Source organism: Dioscorea cayenensis, chromosome 3, assembly GCF_009730915.1.
Source record: "Dioscorea cayenensis subsp. rotundata cultivar TDr96_F1 chromosome 3, TDr96_F1_v2_PseudoChromosome.rev07_lg8_w22 25.fasta, whole genome shotgun sequence".
NCBI classification, from domain to species: Eukaryota; Viridiplantae; Streptophyta; class Magnoliopsida; order Dioscoreales; family Dioscoreaceae; genus Dioscorea; species Dioscorea cayenensis.
Window position 1 is genome coordinate 17,125,167 of NC_052473.1, and position 18,802 is coordinate 17,143,968.

Consider the following 18,802-nt stretch of genomic DNA (forward strand, 5'->3'; position numbering starts at 1 on the left):
CATTCATGTGGCTGGTTTCGGGTTTCGTGTGATCTGTTCGTTCTATATAGCATTACTCATAGATTTTATAGTAACATACCAACATACAAGCACATATACAATTAAAGGCACATAAAAAATTTATACATTCAACAAAGTGAGTCCTTGGGGTCCATTTGATTTGAGCGTAGAGTACAACACAAGGAGTACAACACAATACAAATATCTAAGTGCAACACAAATGCTTGTATTGTTCTTTATTTGATATTTAGTGGACATCACAAACAATTTTGTACTGTTTTTTAGTTTGACTTACATAAGTACTGTACTAAAAATTATAAAATTATTATAATACCCTTTGTATAATATTTTGTTGTTTTGGAAAAAAAATTAACATGACAAAATATTTTGAAATTTGTTCTATTTTTAATAGTAATCACTTATTTTTTTTATAATTTATAAAATTATTAGGGTGCAATTATATATATTTTTAAATTTCTAAAATATAATTATTAGGGTATATTTATTTAATTTCTAAAATAAAATAATTAATATTTTTTTACCAAATATAATTTTTTATTTTCAAAATTTTTTTATTGGGTTGAGGTCAGGTGTTGTAATTTTTTAATTTTAACTAGGGACAAAATTGTCTTTTTGGTTGTGTTGTACCACACTTAAAAAGTTATACGGTGGTTTTGGTGGGACAAGATTTTTAACAATTTATGTTGTACTCAACCAACTTTTTGTGCTGTACTTCATGCCTATTTACAAAACCAACAAGGAGCAAAAAAATTTGTGTTGTACTGTCCGTCATTTTTTTTTCGTATCAAACTATAAGCACTGATTCAACAATCGGAGTCGGGGATTTATTACCACTACTGCGGATTTAAACTCAAATCTTGAATCTTCACATCAATGTCTTTTACATTGAGACTAGTGCTTCTTTTTTTTTTCAATTTATTAAAGTATTATGATAAAATGTTAAAACCTTAACTTATACTACAAAATTCGGGCCACTAAATGGGCTGGGCCATGCTTGGTTACTAATGCGGGTCAAAAATATCCGTTGTTAACGGACAAAAGAAGTTTATGCTCCTCCGCGAGACATCAGACTGCGAATTATGTGGCATTCTTTCCCGGATTTATCACTGCTTTTGATCTTTTCTCCCCCTTTTTTCCATCATCTGGAGTAGCTGATTCGCTGTAGAAGGGTAAGATCCAAACCCTACTTACATTCTTTCTGTTTTTATTTGAGTTGAGGCATTGTTTCTGAGCTGAAAGATGGATTCTTTTGTTTTTTTGTTTTTAATGTTTATGTTGATTGAAGTAGTGTGAATCACATTTGAGTTGGTGGGAATTGATGACGTTGTCACTTTAGTTGATGTGTGGTTTTGAGCACAATGTTTGGTAGTGTCTTCAGCAATTGCCAGTTTTGGAAATGAGAAAAAAATGTGAGTTTTGATGCTGTTGTCTGTGACTTTGTGGGTTTTGACCTCATTGTTTATTTACTGAATTGATTTTGATTGAAATATGGAAGCAGCAACTGTTTAAAGTTTGCTTTGCAATGTCGTCCTAAACCTGAAACAGTCCAGTCTGTCAATTTGTTCAGGGTATTGATTTGTTTTGTGAACTTGTTGGTGCATTGAGGGTTGTAAGAAATTGGTTTCATTGTGTGTACAACAGGAATTGAATTGAGATACTGGTCATAAGAGTTTGGATAAATTTAGTTGCATCACATCAGCATCTAAATAGAGGATGTTTACTTAAAATAAAATTGCTGGGCTCATTTGTAAATCATCCAACTAAAATTTTATGTGAAGTGAAATGAAGGCTATCAAGTGTGACTTGAAGAATGTGATTCTGAAGCCTGCTAAAACGACATGTAGGTCCATGACCGAAGGTTTCGGTAGAGCTAACTATTATAGAGGTTGTGCAATATTATGTGGAACTCAACTCAAGAGATCATGATTTAAACCAAACTTTTCAAATATCTACATGATATCCAACTTGCATGCCAGGCATGGGGATGACAGTGATATTGTTCAAACACGGAACGTTATGAGGGTGGCTGGCTGCCAATACTCGTCTATGTCGAGTAGCTGTCTGCAGGTATATGAGAGGGTTGTCAGTTTAGAAAAAGTTCCTCAAATTTTAAAAGTTTCTTTTAATGATGAAATTTTGGTGGATCAAGCCTCAACTTCCATGTTAGTCATGTCCAATGTACAAAATTCCCTCATGGATGATGCCTTCCAAGCTTTCCGGGAACAAGGGTGGAAACTTAAACTATAAAGACAGCTTGTACTATTTACTAGCAGGTTCATTGATGATCTCGGTTTACGATTAATATTACTTCTTGTTTGAACCTAGTTATATCAGATTTCTGGTGTTGTCAATTATGTCCTCTTGTTGCCCAATGGTTGGATACATAAATTCCATCGGAGAATAGTGTCTAAAAAATGATATAAATTCACTCCTAAGTGGAGCCTTATGGTATCAAGAATGACAATCCAAGAATTCAGACTTGAAATATTTCAACCACCATGCTACAAGGTCCGTTCTTTTCTCTTCTCTTTTCATGAACTCTAGCATCTTCATCTATGTGACTGCACTGTTACTTTGCTCAGAAATTTCAAAGGTTTTGACAAGTTGAAAACTCTTCAACTCTTTCGTTTCACAATCTCAGACGGTGAATTATGCTCTTTGTTTCAACGAGGACTCAGTTACAAGACCCGGAAGTGCATTGCTATGCTTCTATATTCTAAATAAAATGTGCAAAAGAAAATGTAACAGATATCAATTCTTGAAGTATGGCAATCTTTGGTGCATCTGAAACTCTTCTTGTGTCAATTTTATTTCTAGCTACCCTCAGTTGAAGGAGTTACAACTTCAAGCTTGGGAAGATTTCAATGATCTGAGTATTGACTGTAAAAGCCTTCAATGTTTAAGGAGCTTGCGTGGTTTCAAGCATCTCCATTTGGTAGCCCCGTTACTGAATGAATGATGTATCTCTTGATCTACTATCTTGTAACAGATACAAACATGCCAAACTTCATTGTGAAATTCAATGAAGATGAATAATCAACTCAGTTCATACTGTCATGCTTCTTGATTTTTGCAAAATTTTTTGCATTGCTGAACTCATGTTCTGTTCTTTTTTCACCAGGTATTGGCAAATTCATTTTCAAAAGTTATATTCCTGCTTTTAATTTCTCTTTGGTTGTAACATTCGGAGATATGATCAGTGAGTATGCTGCTTTCTGCATTTCCATTGCTTTCCACAAATGAACATTAAGGTACATGAAATCCTTACACTTGTGTAATGACAAATGATTAAATTTGACTCGCTTAATTTTTTCCCTTTATAGGCTCATTCAGTAGGTAAGTGTTATTTGAACATTTGGGAATAGCTAAAGTAGTCAGTTTCAGAGTTTAGATTTGACACCTTGCCATTCTGCAGTTTAATCTTTTATCGGGTGCTAAAACTGAAGTGTCATTTTTGGAGATCATACTACAGCTTTGCTTGAAAAAGTGAAAATAATTTACTTGGTAGATTCATTTGTGAAACTAAAATCTTGGTAAAGCTGTTGAAGTTCAAATGGTTGTGGAAACAAGTTGAAATCATTTTCGAGAGTTTTTGAACCATTTTGCCTAAATGACTGATATGTCTCATCTTATTTGGAGTCAGAGTATTTATTATCATGTTGAATTTCCAGATGTTTGAAATCATGATCTTCAGTTTTAGTGGTTCATATTGTGAGAGTTAGAATCTTCAGTTTTACCTCAGAAAGGAGCAACAAGTAATGAGAATAATGGATTTTTTTCTTTTTTAGTTTTCTGTTTGACAATTAAAAAGAGTTTGTTAAATCTTGAATGTTAAAGATTAGCTTGTTGGATTGATAGAAGAATTAATGTTTAGGCAAACTATTCCTCCCAAGAGATGAGATATTGTTAGTTTTACATATTTTACTTTGAAATTTGCATACTTTCATGTACACCACTGAAAATTTTAGTTTATATGCGCATAACTTTGAACTGCATGTATAACCCAAGTGAATCATGACATTGCTTATATGCCTGCAGAAAGCCTGACATTGCATGTGTGACTAAAATTCTCATATGAAAGAACATGCTATTGATTTGCCCCCAATTCATGTGGCTGGTTTTGCTTAGTGGAATTGAAAAAATATATAAATTTGAATATATATTACATATTATTTTAAAATATATATTAGAATAATATTTTTGAATTTCACTCAATAAATTAGTCTAGTGGCATGACATAAATTAAAAGGTTAGGCATGGATAATTGGGTATTCCACATGAGAAATCTTTAATAGCTAAAATGTTGTTATAACACAGCCCACGGAAATTTTTTTTTAAAGTTATAGTGTCAGTTAACATGGAAGAAAAATGAAACATAAAAATGAAAATCCAAAATAACTATTTGGACAAAAGAAATTATATAAGATAAAGTATACTAAAATCGAAACCTTGAAATCATTCCCAAAAATGTTGAATATTTCGAAACAAAATAAATGAGACATATATATATGTGTGTGTATATATATATATATATATATATATATATATATTTGCCCCACTGATATTCTTTTATGACAAATGTTAACTTTTGCTCCATTACATTTGACATGTACAAATTGACATACAGTGAGAACAATCTGTAGTTTCTTTTGGATTTAGATGAAAAAATCTCTTTTTCTTAATTACAAATGTATAAATGAAATGGTTTTTTTAATATATCCCTTTCATTTGGGCATCTGACATACCAGAGACAATTTAAGTGAGTTTGGTTAGGTATAAATGTATCTTGGTTATACTTGATGGTTCGAGTCAACCTCTTTATTGAGTTGAAAAATTTTATTTGATCATTTGCCCACCCACCAACTTGTCTGAAACACAAACTTGCTTGAAATATGTATATTATATATTGGTATACATGACAAAGAAGACTATATAAATCAATGGATTAAATACTTAAAATCAGTCATATTACAATATAAAAGTTAAATTAAAAAAAAATTGTACACTGATCAAGTGAATTTCTTTTTTTTATTAAACAGCTTGAATTTGGATCAAGCATAACATGGTTTTTGGTCAATAATTACTGCAGAAGTACATTATGTATGAAAAACAAATACAAATTCAGTTAGTGTTATTTGTATATTTACCTCCGCAAAGTATGTGTATGTCAAAGCTATGGAATTTACATGATATACAAGATTTTGTGGGGTTTATATATGGAAAATAATGAAATTTCCAAATATGCCTGCTGGACATTTGTGCTGAGGTTATTACATGAATGAGGTGGCAACGTTGATGAGTAGGTCTGTTCACACTAAGACAATAGGTCAATAGCTGTCTATCTATTTACATACTGTATATGTTCTTTATCCCATACAATGTTCTCTCTCTCTCACATATGAACTTGGAAGCCAAAGTTTTTATCAAGGTCAGTTCTTTTATCTTAATTGTGGACTTATTGTGGGATGTTTTGTAAACTATGAACTTATACTATGGGCATGGTTTATAGATAGATAACTTTCGTTTGAAGAATTTGTCATGTTAGTGTTTGAAGTATTTGCTTTTGATTATAGAATTATAGTGATATTAACCATCTCATGCTGTATAGTTGTCATTATGTGAATCATGTGATGAATTTAAGGTGTTTGTTTGTCGTGGTTCTTATTGATATTTGATTTGTTTGTTGGAAATTTGAATCGTTTCTAGATGGAGTGAAAATGGCCTCCAATTTCAAACATTATCACCAATCTGGCAGCAGAAATCAAAGAAAAAATTCTACTATTTTTCCTGATAAGATGCTGTTGGGAAAGGATTTTATCACTAAATTGAGATATGTGTGGACTTCAGGACTAGTAATTGATGGAGATGATTTTCCGTCTGAGGAGAGTAATATAAAGTTTTCTAATTTTGTTGATCAAGTTCTCACATTACATGATGGGCAAATTTATCGGATCTATCTTGTGATGGAGGTTCAAAGATCTGAAACCATGCATAAGTGGATCCTTATGGCATCAATAAAGAAAATCCAACACATCAAACTTGAAAGGTAAATTGGCTATAAGATCCATTCGAGTCTCTTCTCTTTTTCTTTAGCTGAGGCATCTTCAGCTCTGCAATTTTGTACTTCACCGCAAAACTTCAAAGGTTTCAATAAGTTGAAGGCACTTGTACTCGATAACATCATAAACTTATCTTATGCCGATTTAAAGTTTCCGAGCACTCAGTTACAGAAACCGACACTGATGTATCTGTGTGATTCTGCATGTCTTGATAACAAAGGGACAAAACAATAAAACTTGACTACTTTTGGTTTGTTTGAGTTCTTTTCGACATATTATCATCCACTGGATGCAAGCACGAACTTAAGGTCAGACACACATAATTTTTTTGCTAAGTTGTTATTATGCCATGCTTTGGTGCGTCTGAAACTTTATGACAGTGACCTTGCACGGCCTCAAAATTTCCAAGGCTTTTAAAAGTTGCAGATTCTTCACCTCCCTGATGCATTGCTTTTGCTGGATGGAGTCAAGAATTTGATTTTTAGAAGCTGTCAGTTAACAGGACTTAGAATTCGATTTTGAGCAGCCGTCGGTTAAAGGACTTAGAAATATGTTTATTGTGAGATTGCACTGGTTTCAGTATTCACTTAAAAACTCTCCGATGTTCAAGGATCATGCATATTGTCAATCATCTCCATTTGGTAACTCCTCTACTTAGTGATGCATCCATCAACCTATTATATATTGATCGTCATGGAATTCGAGAGCAAAGTAATCGACTTCATAAGGTGAACTTGCTAAATTATTTTGGCAAATTCTTTATGTATGCCATTGAACTCATGTGTAATTTCTCATAGGTATTGGAAAAGTTACATACAAAAGATACATTCCCTATAAATTCAATCATTTGGTGAATCCTTTTTTGAAGATTGGATTTCTGCTTATTTGAAAAAGCTAATGTTGTACTAGAACTTAAAATAAAGGTACGTGAAATTGCCACTCTTGCATTCAAGCCGTATGACTAACTTCAAATTTCTTAATCCGTGTATTTTCTTTATAGGCACATTCATTGGAAGAACGCTCTTCTACAAACATTTGGGAATATTCAAAGTGCACATTTGGAATTTAGATTTGATCACCTTCTTGTGTTGAAGTTTGACAGCATTCCAGGTTATGATACTGAACTTTCAATTTTGGATTTCATACTCAGTATTGCACCATTGCTTACAGAACTGAAAATATTTGATAAAAAGGGAAGTATTGAAATCTCTAATAACCTGCTGAAGTTTAAGAGATTGACCAAAAAAATTTATATCATTTATGGCTGAGCTTATTGGTCATTTAGAATATCCTTGTCTAGGAAATTAATGAATCCAGTCTTATAATCAAAACTTCTAATATTGCTGGGTTTTGATAAAAAAGATTTATTATATGTTTTCATTACCTCCTTGAAATTTTTATATTTGCATGTGCGCTTCTTGAAGAAAAATTGTTTTTGTTAACCTTGAGTTATAATTTTTTATATATAATTTTTCATTGGTAGTATTATAATTTTATATATTTTCTTTATAGAATTGATGTAAATCACTCTTGTAGGTTATATGAAAATATATTTTAAAACATTAGTAGGATGATGAAAAAAATAGAAAAATACAAAGAAGAATTCAGAAGAAAAATTAAAATTCATCAAAGTAAGTTAAGAAAACAAAGTTTTTGACATCTAAATTTTGCCACTTAAGCATTTTTCAAAAGATAATAAATAAAACTAGTAATGTTGTGGTAAATGATCTTGCACAATGTGAAATGTGTTTTTTAGAGAGAGATATAAAATATCTTTTCTCATAAAGAGAGAAGAATGAATATTTTTATTAATAGCTTTATTATTAAATTTATTTCATTTTATTTTGCGGATTGATCTAGTAAGCATCATGATGTTAACAAGAATTTTGAATTTGGATGGTTTGGATTAGATGTTAAGTAGTTGTAAAAATATAGTTTTGAATCTTATTTTTTATTGTTATTTGTTTCTTATTTTCTATTTTAATGCAATCTTTGTTTAAAAACATATTTCTTTACAAATATGTAACCCTATTTAAATTTTGAAAATACAATAAGAAAATGAGTTTTAAATAACTTATAAATAATAATTATTACAAATTATAAGTTTTATTTTTTTAGGGTTTAACTCGAAAGATCCTTTAAATACCACCCTTTGCTCGAATTCTCAAATCCCGTCGCCGCCGCCATTCCTTTCCTCTCATCTTGAAGTTGATCCTAGATTCTAGCCGTATTTTTTGGCCATTAGGTATACTCTATATTTGTTTTGCAGATTTTATTGTTTATTTTTGGGAATTATGATATGAATTTTTTGGGAAACTGTAAACATAAATTATGTTGTGTAGAGTTCACAAAATTGATTAATTTTCTTGATTAACCAATGTTAGTTTTTGTGATCCATATAAATTATTTGCTTATTCTTGATTTTGGGGATAAATTTTCATTTTTTGTTAAGATTTCGCAACTTTTTTCACCGGTGATTTGTAAGTGTTTTTATGGCAATACATATTTATCTTGTGGATTTTATTGTTCATTTTTTGGGAATCATGATATGATTTTTTTGGGAAACTGTAAGCATGCGTAGAGTTCACAAAATTGATTAATTTTCTTGATTAATCAGTGTTATATTTTGTGATCCATAGAACTATTTGCTTATTCTTGATTTTGGGGATAAATTTTCATTTTTTTGTTAAGATTTCGCTACTTTTTTTCACCGGTGATTTGTAATTGTTTTTATGGCAATACATATTTATCATGGGGATTTTATTGTTTATTTTTTGGAATCATGATATGATTTTTTTGGGAAACTGTAAGCATATATTACATTAGAGTTCACAAAATTGATTAATTTTCTTGATTAATCAGTGTTATTTTTTGTGATCCACAGAACAATTTGCTTATTCTTGATTTTAGGGATAAATTTTCATTTTTTTTCTTAAGGTTTCTCAACTTTTTTCACCGGGGATTTGTAATTGTTTTTATGGCAATATATAGGGCACATATATATAACTAAGAAGAATTGAAGTTTTGATTTTGGTTTGGTTTTGTGTTTTCTTTAATGAATTTTGTCATTGCAATATGAATGATTTGATATTGGAATTCATTTGTTTTAGAAATTGCTTTTTTTTCTAATAGCCACAGGTGATAAAGAGGTGTGGAAAGATATTTGAAGTTACCATCATTTTAAAGACAAACAAAATGATGGCTGAAAGTTTAGATTTTATTAGCAATCTTCCATTTGAAATTAAAGAAAAAATTCTAGAGCGTTTGCCTATAAAAGACGCTGCGAGGACTAGGATTTTATCCACTAAGTGGAGATATGCGTGGGCTTCATTGAGGAACTTAGTTTTCGATGATAAGGAATTTATATCTAATGAGGACTTTGTTGATCGATTTCTCTTATTACATGACGGTCCAATACTTAAGTTACATCTTATGATGAAATTTGATTCATCCAAAACCATCGATAGGTGGATTCTTGTGGTATCAAGAAAGGAAGTCCAAAATTTTAGACTTGTTGTATCAGGACCGTTGGATGACATGTACAAGGTCCATTCTAGCCTTTTCTCTTGTCATGAGTTGAGGCATCTTAAGCTGGCCAATTGCGTCATTACCCTACCGCGTAACTTCAAAGGTCTTGGCAAGTTAAAGACCCTTAGACTCCATGAAATTGTAATCTCAAAGAGTGATTTAAGTTATTTGGTTTCAAGCTGCACTCAATTACAACAACTAGAACTGGTATCGTTGAAGAATGGTAATACTCTTGATATAGAAGGAAAAGAAGCGCAAAAGTTAACAATATCTAAGTTTTCTTCCATCTCCATTTTTGCAAATTTCTGATCCAATTGATGAAGACATAAACTTTACTACCGGCTCTGTCGATCTTCCAACTAATTTGCTAGTAGGTCAGTTTATTGTGCAAATGAAAGCTTGTGGCGGTGAGCTTATTGTACCTCAAAATTTCCAAGGCTTGGACAAGTTGAAGACTCTTGAACTTAATGATGTAATGTTTTCACCTGATGAACTTGAGAATTTGATTTTGAGTTTCACTCAGTTAAATGAGTTGTCGATGTTTATTAAGCATGACATCGAGATGCTCAAGATTCATTCAGACAGCCTCCAATGTTTGAAGATAAATAATTTCAAACGGCTCCATTTGGTTGCTCCTGTACTGCATGATGCATCTTTCCATCTATTTAGTTGTCAAGAAAGATGGGGCAGCGGCAGATCTTTATACAGAAAGATAGAGAAGAATGTTCAGGCCTTGGAGGTGAATATATACTTCCGCATATCTCCTTTATTATTTGCAAATTTAATGCCATTGAGCTCATGTTTCATTTTGTTCTTTTTCATAGATAGTGGCAAAGTTTTGTACAAAACTTACCCCTACTTCAACATTTGATCACTTGGCGAAGCTATGTTTGACCGTAATGTTCGGGGACCTGATAAGTGAATATGCACTCTTCTGTTTCATGGAGAAGGCCAAAGCTGTAGAATCTCTTGAAATAAGGGTACATGAAATTTTCTTGCTTACGAGAATACCAAATTAATTACAACTCTATTAACCTGTGTATTTTCTTTACAGACAATCTCATTTCAGATAAATTGCCCAAACATTTGGAAAGATGGCATGGGCAGGAATTCAAAATTTATCTTTGATCAACTTCTCACTGTGAGGCTTGATGGTTTTTCGGGTACTGAAAATGAGCTTTCATTTTTGTCGTTCATCTTGGCTGCGTCCCCGAATCTAAAAAAGATGACAATATTGAAAGAACAATTGGTGAAGTCAACCAAAGCTTACCAAAAGCTGCTCGAGTTGAAGAAACTATCTAGTCAAGCAAGAATCGCTTTTGTTCCAAGATAAATTATCAGGTATTTTAAAATCTTTCAAACTTTTTCCCTTTCTGTAATAAAAAAACTATTGATGTTGTTGAGTTTTGGACCAACAAACAGGTCTCTGTGATGTATTTGCTTGAATGTTGTTATACTTGTCATATTTCGACATTTATCTTTGAATTGTTTGAATTAGACCATTTAATTCTTACTTTTGGGATGAAATTGTGAAGTTGCAGATCTTTTCTTACTCATTAATTATATATATATTTTTTTTATAGATCCTTAATGTGATGACTTGAAAAGTTTTCTTTTTGGTTGCTAGAGATTGTCCAATGAAAGGCTCTGCTTGAGAATTCTCACTAACTATCAATTTTCATTGGTCACTGGACACTGATGGCTTGTTTTCATATTAGACCATTTTAGATTTTAGAGTTGGATGTTTTAGTGGTGCCTATTCCTTGTTTCTTTCTTTTACATACATACCCCTATAAAATCCATATATTCTGTTTTCTTTGGATCACATTTATGAATAAACTCTCATTAATGGTTTCTTCTCATTGTTCAGTAAATGTTGTGTTTGAGTAGCAGTTATGCTGAAACAATTGAATTATTTTGGCGAGATCAGGATCAGATTTTTTTTTTTAAATAACACGGAGAAGCCATCTCACACACTTTATTTATGCCATAAACATGCATTGGGAGAATATCAAATACTCAAGTTTCCGTATGAGAGTCAAATGAGTAGATTTTACCGAGGAAAAATCCTTTTTATTGAAGAATGCCAATGTAAGCCTGTGTTTTGCTAATTACAATTTCTTAAGTGAAGAAGTTGTCAAATCTTAGATATTTGAAAGAGAGATGCAAATTGAGGTGAGTGAATAGTTGGACAACTTATTGTTCAGCATGATCCAAAATATTTAATATTTTAACATGTAGTCTCTATGGTTATCTTCTTCACTTTTGCCTATTAAAAAAAAGGCAAAACAAATTTATTCCTATTTTATTGCAAAATGCAAGGAATATTAAAGTCTAGATTTTTCTTTTAATATTTTTTTATGCATTATTAATTGTTTTTCCATATATTTGGCTTTGGGGGTGATCATTACTTCCTATTGCAATGTTATGTTTAATTGTATTTTGCTTTTGGTTTTCTTTCATATATATATATATATATATAAAAGGATATATTATTATGATTATTATAAATATTGATAAATTATAATTTTATCAGAAGTTATAAACTGGAGGATATAAAAAATCATAATAATAAGAAAAAAAAAACAATCGGACAAGTATCATAAGGGGCCAAATGCAACTCACCAGTGGTGAATAGAAAGCAAGTAGCTCACCAATCCTAAATTATGAAGTGACAAATTTTGAATTTTTCCATATTTGCCCACAGACAATTGTTTCATTTATTTATATATATATATATATATATATATATATATATAAATTGACAATGGGACTAGTCTCTAGTGGCGCATACAATTTTTCCTAAGGTATTTAGTTTAGTATTGCTAGCCACTTGAGCCTGGTGGTTTTAGCATACAATTTTTAGATATTTCAAGATGCATTGAATTAGAACTTTTTTTTTCAATTTTAATTAATTTTTAAACTTTTTTCCGGGAAATATTTTGATTGGCAATAAGAAGCTTTAATAATTACTGCTTTATATGTATGTTTGCTTCATTTTCCAAACCAGTAATAAAAACAAGATAGAACTGAACTCTTAATCAAACTTCTAGTAAGTTCTTGAACTACGATGTGACAAAGCATTCAAGAAAACTAAACACCTTCAACACTTTAAGTGCCCTTCATTACAATTCATATTGCTATAATTAATTTTTTTTAATAATTTTTATTATCCTTTGTGTTCTATTATATAGCTCTTTAATTGCAAAACTAACTATATATAATTTATTTTTATATTAATCAAATCATAAATACAAGTTAATTAATCACACACTTTGTATTTAGTAAGGTTTTAATTCAAGTTCGGGTTGTTATTTAGATTTCTAACCCATTTAATAAAGTATATTTTGTGGATTTAATCTTTCTAATGTTCCACGGGTCATTTAGAGGGCCCACTCAAATATATAGATTTTACCATAACATACAAGTGTATATACAGTTATAGCATGTGCATGAACAAGGAATTTGTCAATCTAGCCTGTCCCCTCTCATTTGATGACATAGAATTTAAATTGTAAACATGGACTCACAATTAGGGATTCATTACCACCACTGTATCTAACGGGATTTAAACTCAGGGCTCTTAAATCTTCACAGTTCACACTGATGTTTTTTTGTAGTGAGACGGAGGCCAATGCGATTGGGCTATGAATATTATGGTTTTTTTTTTAAGTATTATTAAAATATTTTAATAAAATCTGAAAATCTTAACTCACACCGCAAAATTCGGCCCACAAAATGGGCTGAGACAATCCGGCTTCGTTACTAATGTGGGTCAAAAATATCCGTTGTTAAAGGACAAAAGAAGGTTATGCTCCTCCGCGGGACATCAGACTGCGAACCTTGTGGCATGCTTTCCCGGATTTATCACTACTTTTGATCTCTTCTTCCCCTTTTTCATCATCTCGAGTAGCTGATTCGCTGGAGAAGGATAAGATCCAAACCCTACTTGCATTCTTTCTGTTTTTTATTGAGTTGAGACATTGTTTCTGAGCTGAAAGATGGATCTTTTTTTGGTTTTTAGTTTTGATGTTTATGTTGATTAAAGTAGTGTGAATCACATTTGAATTGGTGGGAATTGATGACTTTGTCACTTTTAGTTGATGTGTGGTTTTGAGCACAATGTTTGGTAGTGTCTTCAGCAATTGTCAATTTTGGAAATGAGAAAAATGTGAGTTTTGATGCTGTTGTCTGTGAATTTGTGGGTTTTGATCTTATTGTTTCTTTACTGAATTGATTCTGATTGAAAAATGGAAGCAATAACTGTTTAAGGTTTGGTTTGCAATGTCGTTGTAAAACTGAAACAGTCTAGTCTGTCAATTTGTTCAGGGTATTAATTTGTTTTGTGAACTTGTTGGTGCATTGAGGGTTGTAACTTGTAAGAAATTGGTTTCGTTGTGTGTACAACAAGAATTGAATTGAGAGACTGGTTATAAGAGTTTGGATAAATTTAGTTGCATCACATCAGCATCTAAATAAATGATGTTTGCTTTAAAGTAAATTGCTAGGCTGATTACAAATGAGCTTACAAATGAGCCTAGCAATTTTCTTTTAGTTGCATCACAAATGAAACTGGTCATAAAATTGCTAGCTGGTCACTGATATTGCAGTTTGTGATGGGCTTAAGGTTGACTAGTAATTCTCAGCTTACATTAAATATAACATGAGTGTGTGTTCATATGCAATACCATATGAATATAGGCTTTTTCGAGAACTTCTTCTGCTATTTAGTGCTCTAACTCATCACAAGTGTTATATTTTCAAGAAAATTGGATTATATTGGTTCTGTGTATGATAATTAGTTTGATTAAAAGCATGTATAAGCAGTGGTGTTATCCACTCTACTAAAAAATATTCACATTGAAATCTTTCTCTGATTATTCAGTCATTTTTAAATTGCTTCATTGAAATAGTCTTATTGGGTCTTTTTTTATAATGGTTCCTGCAAATCAGTTGAGTATATTACGCTCTTGTTTAATTCATATATAAGTTTTCCTGTTAACGACCCGCTTCTGAGATAATTACCAGGGAAAAAGTTTGGTTGACTTCGATTTGTCACTACTATTTCAAAGCTAGTGTTAGTGAGAGATTTAGATATTTATGATGCATCATCAAAATAACTTCAAATACAATCTTTATTTTATTTTCCTCAATTCTTTGTACTTTGCCGCAGGGTGAACTATTTTCTGGTTGAAGATTTCTGTGTCCTGCCTGTATGGATTAAATTTCATTTACAAATTACTCATTTTTTTTTTTTTACCATGTCTGCTAATTGATGCCTCCCCCTTGCACATCTGTTAATTTCTTATGATGTGCTTGTAAAAATATGGGTTCTTGAACAGAGGCATCTTCAGCTCTGCAATTTTGTACTTCGCCACAAAACTTTAAAGGTTTTCAATAAGTTGAAGGCACTTGTACTCAATAACATCATAAAATGATCTTATGCTGATTTAAAGTTTCTGATCACTCAGTTACAGAAACAGACAGCGATATATCTGTGTGATTCTGCATGTCTTGATAGCAAAGGGACAAAACAATAAAAATAGACTACCTTTGGGTTATTTGAGTTCTTTTCGACAAATTTTCATCCACTGGATGCAAGCATAAACTTAAGATCACCGACGCATATAATTTTTTTGCTAACTTGTTTTCATGCCATGATTTGGTGCATCTGAAACTTTATGACAGTGAGCTTACACTACCTCAAAATTTCTGAGGCTCTAAAAAGTTGCAGAGCCTTCACCTTGCTGATGCATTGCTTTTGCTGGATGAATACAAGAATTTGATTTTGAGAAGCTGGATAACAGGACTTAGAATTCGATTTCAAGCAGTTGTCCGTTAAAGGACATAGAAATATGTTTATTGTGAGATTACACTGGTTTCAGTATTCACTCAAAAACTCTTCGATGTTTTAAGGATCATGAATATTGTCAATCATCTTCATTTGGTAACTCCTCTACTTAATGATGCATCCATCAACATATTGACCGTCATGAATTCGAGAGAAAAATAATCGACTTCTGAAGGTGAACTTGCAAAATTATTTTGGCAAATTCATTTCTGTATGCCATTGAACTCATGTGCGTTATTTTTTTTTCTTTTCATTTCTCATAGGTATTGGAAAACTTACTTACAAAAGTTACATTCCTTATAAATTCAATCACTTGTTGAATCCTTTTTTACAGCTTAAATTTCTGTGTATTTGGAAAAGCTAATGTTGCACTAGAACATGAAATTAAAGGTACATGAAATTGTCACTCTTGCATTCAGGCCATTTGACTAACCTCAAATTTCTTAATCCATGTATTTTCTTTATAGGCATATTCATTGGAAGAACGCTCTTCTACAAACATTTGGGATTATCCGAAGTGCACGTTTGGAATTTAGATTTGATAACCTTCTTGTGTTGAAGTTTGACAGCATTCCAGGTTATGATACTGAACTTTCAATTTTGGATTTCATACTCAGTATTGCACCATTGCTTACAGAATTGAAAATACTTGATAAAAAGGGTAGTATTGAAATCTCTAATAAGTTGCTGAATGTTATGTATCCTTATCGGATCCAGCCAATATCTTCTCAGATTCAACTTACCCCGCAGGTTGCTGGACACGTGACTGAAGAAGGTGAGTTGGTTAATTCAGGACACGTGGACGATGGGATAGAAGCGGTGGAAGAGGTATCAACGGTGGAGAAGAAGCCCAGGAAAAATAGAGGAAAGAGGGAACAGGATGCATTCTGGAAGGATTTCGTCTTCACGGACTGGAGAAAGATAAAAGGGGAAGGTGAGGAACCAGGGGCATCATCAAAGAAATAGGAAAGGAAGAGGCCCGACTCGTCGAGGAGGGAAGAGGCCGGCGATCTCGTCGGAGTTCTGGTTATTGTTCTATAATTTCTTGTTTCTTGATACCTTGCTGTTAATAATCCAGATTAGAGAGGAACTCTATCAATTTTCTAGTTGAATGGGCAGGTTAACTTGTTGTTTGCCCAGAACTTGATTTGATCTTTGTTTGGATGCTTTTCTTTGCAATGAATTGAGCTAAATCGGCTCTTAGACGGTGTTGCTGTTATAGGATTTGTTTCTTGATTAGAAGATCATTACATTTGGTGCTTTCGTTCTCGAACTCTTGTGCAATGGCAGAGAACACCCGTATGAAAGAGCTATCAGCGAAGATGGAGACCGTCTTAGCAGTCTTGGATCAAAAGGAGGAAAAGGATCGTGCAAAGGAGGAAAGGATTTCTTTGATTGAACAATCACTAGCATCGATTGCACGATGTATGGAAGCTCTACAGATTCAGGCATTTCAACCTTCATCATCTCAGTCTACACATATTCCTACTGAATTTCCTTCTGGATCAGATCATCAGTTGGTTCCAACAGCACATATGCGATCTGTTAAGATGGATTTTCCAAGGTTTAATGGTAGTAATGCTCTGCAGTGGATTTACCAGGCCGAACAATTTTTTGATTATTATGATGTCTCTGATGCTTATAGGCTGAAAATGGCTTCCATTCACTTTGACGGCCCTGTTGTTCCATGGTTTCAGATGTTACAGAAGTCTGGCACAATCACTTCATGGAGTGTTCTAGCTAAAGCAATTGAAAGCACTTATGGTCCTTCTTTGTTTGCTTGCCCTAGATCTTCTCTTTTCAAATTAATGCAGGAGGGTACAGTTGCCGAATATTATGACACATTTACTGCTTTGGCTAACCGTGTAGAGGGTCTTTCTAATGATGCTATGCTAGATTGTTTCCTAAGTGGATTGCAGACAGAGTTACAGTGTGAGGTAATTCCCTGGCAACCTGATTCCATTACCAAAGCTTTTTCACTGGCCAAATTATTTGAGGAGAAACATGCTATTGGAGACAAAGGCCGTAAGATCAAACATGGGTTTTATCCAAATTATTCTGCTTCTGTTAAGAAGCCAGTACCACAACTTACTGGGAATCCAACTCCATTAGCATTACCAGCTCCTCCTGGAGCTTTGCCCAAGCCACCAGTTGCTGCTAGTACTTCAACGGCTTCACCTCCATTTCGAAAGATGTCCTATAATGAGATGCAATTGCGTAGAGCCAAAGGGCTGTGCTATAATTGTGATGAAATTTTTACTCCTCAGCATAAGTGTGCCAATCGGCGCCTACTAGTCTTACAATGGGATGATGATATTCAAGTGCCTGAGGAATTGCAATTCGAAGATGACTTAGTGGTGGCAAACACACTAGAACAAGAGTTTCAGAGTCTTTCTTTGCATGCCATGAACCGTCGGATGGTGTCGGGTACCTTACGGTTTACGGGTTATATTAATGGCTATTCGATACAGATCCTATTAGACGGGGGTAGTGATGATAATTTCATCCAACCCCGTGTAGCAAAATTCTTACAACTTCCGGTGTTGCCAACTGAAGCTTTTAAAGTGTTTGTGGGCAATGGCAGTTTTCTTCAAGTGGAAGGAGTAGTGGAGAATCTTCCACTTAGGGTACAAAATCATATCATACATCTTTCAGTATTTTTACTGCCTATTGTTGGAGCTGATATTATCATTGGTACGTCTTGGTTAGCCACTCTTGGACCCCATATTGTCGATTATAATGCTATGACATTACAATTCTACCTCAATGATGAATTCATTACACTGAAGGGTGATACATACTTCAAGCCTCACAAATCGTCCGTCCATCAATTGTCACGATTGTATTCTACTAAATCCATTGCAGCGTGTTTCACATTGACTAGAGCACCACAACTTGATTCTGCTACAGCTCAATCTTCAGCTTCATCTGCAGTAAGTAATACGATGACATCCACTTTGCAATTTTCTGCAGACATGCCAGTTCAATTACAGAACTTGTTATTGCAATATCAAGATGTTTTTCAGATTCCTTGTGGTTTGCCTCCATATCGGAATTACAATCATAAGATTCCTTTGTTTCTCGGCTCGCACCGTGAAGGTTAGACCATACCGTTATCCACACGATCAAAAAAGCAGATTGAATTAATGGTTGCTCGGATCTTTGCAAGATGGAATTATTGAACACGACCAAAGTCCATTCTCATCACCCTGCATCGTTAGTAAAGAAAAAAAGGATGGCACATGGAGGTTTTTGTACTCGATTATCGGGCTTTAAATGCTATTATCATCAAAAGATTCTTTTCCAATTCCTACAGTGGATGAAATCTTTGATGAATTATATG

General features: G+C 33.0%; 2 protein-coding genes and 2 long non-coding RNA genes across 9 annotated transcripts; all 4 read left to right on the forward strand.

The window, feature by feature from the left end:
* The first annotated feature begins 1,048 nt into the window (after nucleotides 1–1,048).
* LOC120252210 lies at nucleotides 1,049–9,276 on the forward strand. Of its 6 annotated transcripts, none has more exons than XR_005533761.1 (6): nucleotides 1,049–2,529; nucleotides 2,604–3,142; nucleotides 5,728–6,808; nucleotides 6,878–7,003; nucleotides 7,081–7,190; nucleotides 9,213–9,276. It is a non-coding gene; the product is annotated as an uncharacterized LOC120252210 (long non-coding RNA). The 6 variants fall into 6 exon arrangements; XR_005533767.1 differs by lacking the exon at nucleotides 9,213–9,276 and adding an exon at nucleotides 3,143–3,272 and having other exon boundaries at nucleotides 2,604–2,956; nucleotides 7,081–7,471; XR_005533779.1 differs by lacking the exon at nucleotides 9,213–9,276 and having other exon boundaries at nucleotides 1,051–1,190; nucleotides 1,866–2,529; nucleotides 7,081–7,468.
* Nucleotides 9,277–9,926: 650 nt separating this feature from the next.
* LOC120252194 lies at nucleotides 9,927–11,127 on the forward strand. Its single transcript, XM_039260635.1, has 3 exons — nucleotides 9,927–10,347; nucleotides 10,433–10,588; nucleotides 10,663–11,127. Exons 1-3 carry the CDS (start codon nucleotides 10,000–10,002, stop codon nucleotides 10,939–10,941), a joined length of 783 nt encoding a protein of 260 aa, XP_039116569.1. The 5' UTR covers nucleotides 9,927–9,999; the 3' UTR covers nucleotides 10,942–11,127.
* A 4,819-nt stretch (nucleotides 11,128–15,946) lies between these two features.
* LOC120282503 lies at nucleotides 15,947–16,667 on the forward strand. The gene is made up of 2 exons (XR_005542976.1): nucleotides 15,947–16,036; nucleotides 16,210–16,667. It is a non-coding gene; the product is annotated as an uncharacterized LOC120282503 (long non-coding RNA).
* Nucleotides 16,668–16,742: 75 nt separating this feature from the next.
* LOC120251094 lies at nucleotides 16,743–18,563 on the forward strand. The gene has a single exon (XM_039259637.1). It carries the CDS (start codon nucleotides 16,743–16,745, stop codon nucleotides 18,561–18,563), a length of 1,821 nt encoding a protein of 606 aa, XP_039115571.1.
* The last annotated feature ends 239 nt before the right edge of the window (nucleotides 18,564–18,802 follow it).

Bases quoted from the DNA above. Each gene is read 5' to 3' on its own strand.
- LOC120252194 (XM_039260635.1), top strand. From the start codon at position 10,000: ATGAAAGCTTGTGGCGGTGAGCTTATTGTACCTCAAAATTTCCAAGGC. The intron at 10,348-10,432 runs GTGAATATATAC...TCTTTTTCATAG, and splicing joins AGAATGTTCAGGCCTTGGAG to ATAGTGGCAAAGTTTTGTAC. The intron at 10,589-10,662 runs GTACATGAAATT...TTTTCTTTACAG, and splicing joins TAGAATCTCTTGAAATAAGG to ACAATCTCATTTCAGATAAA.
- LOC120251094 (XM_039259637.1), top strand. From the start codon at position 16,743: ATGGCAGAGAACACCCGTATGAAAGAGCTATCAGCGAAGATGGAGACC.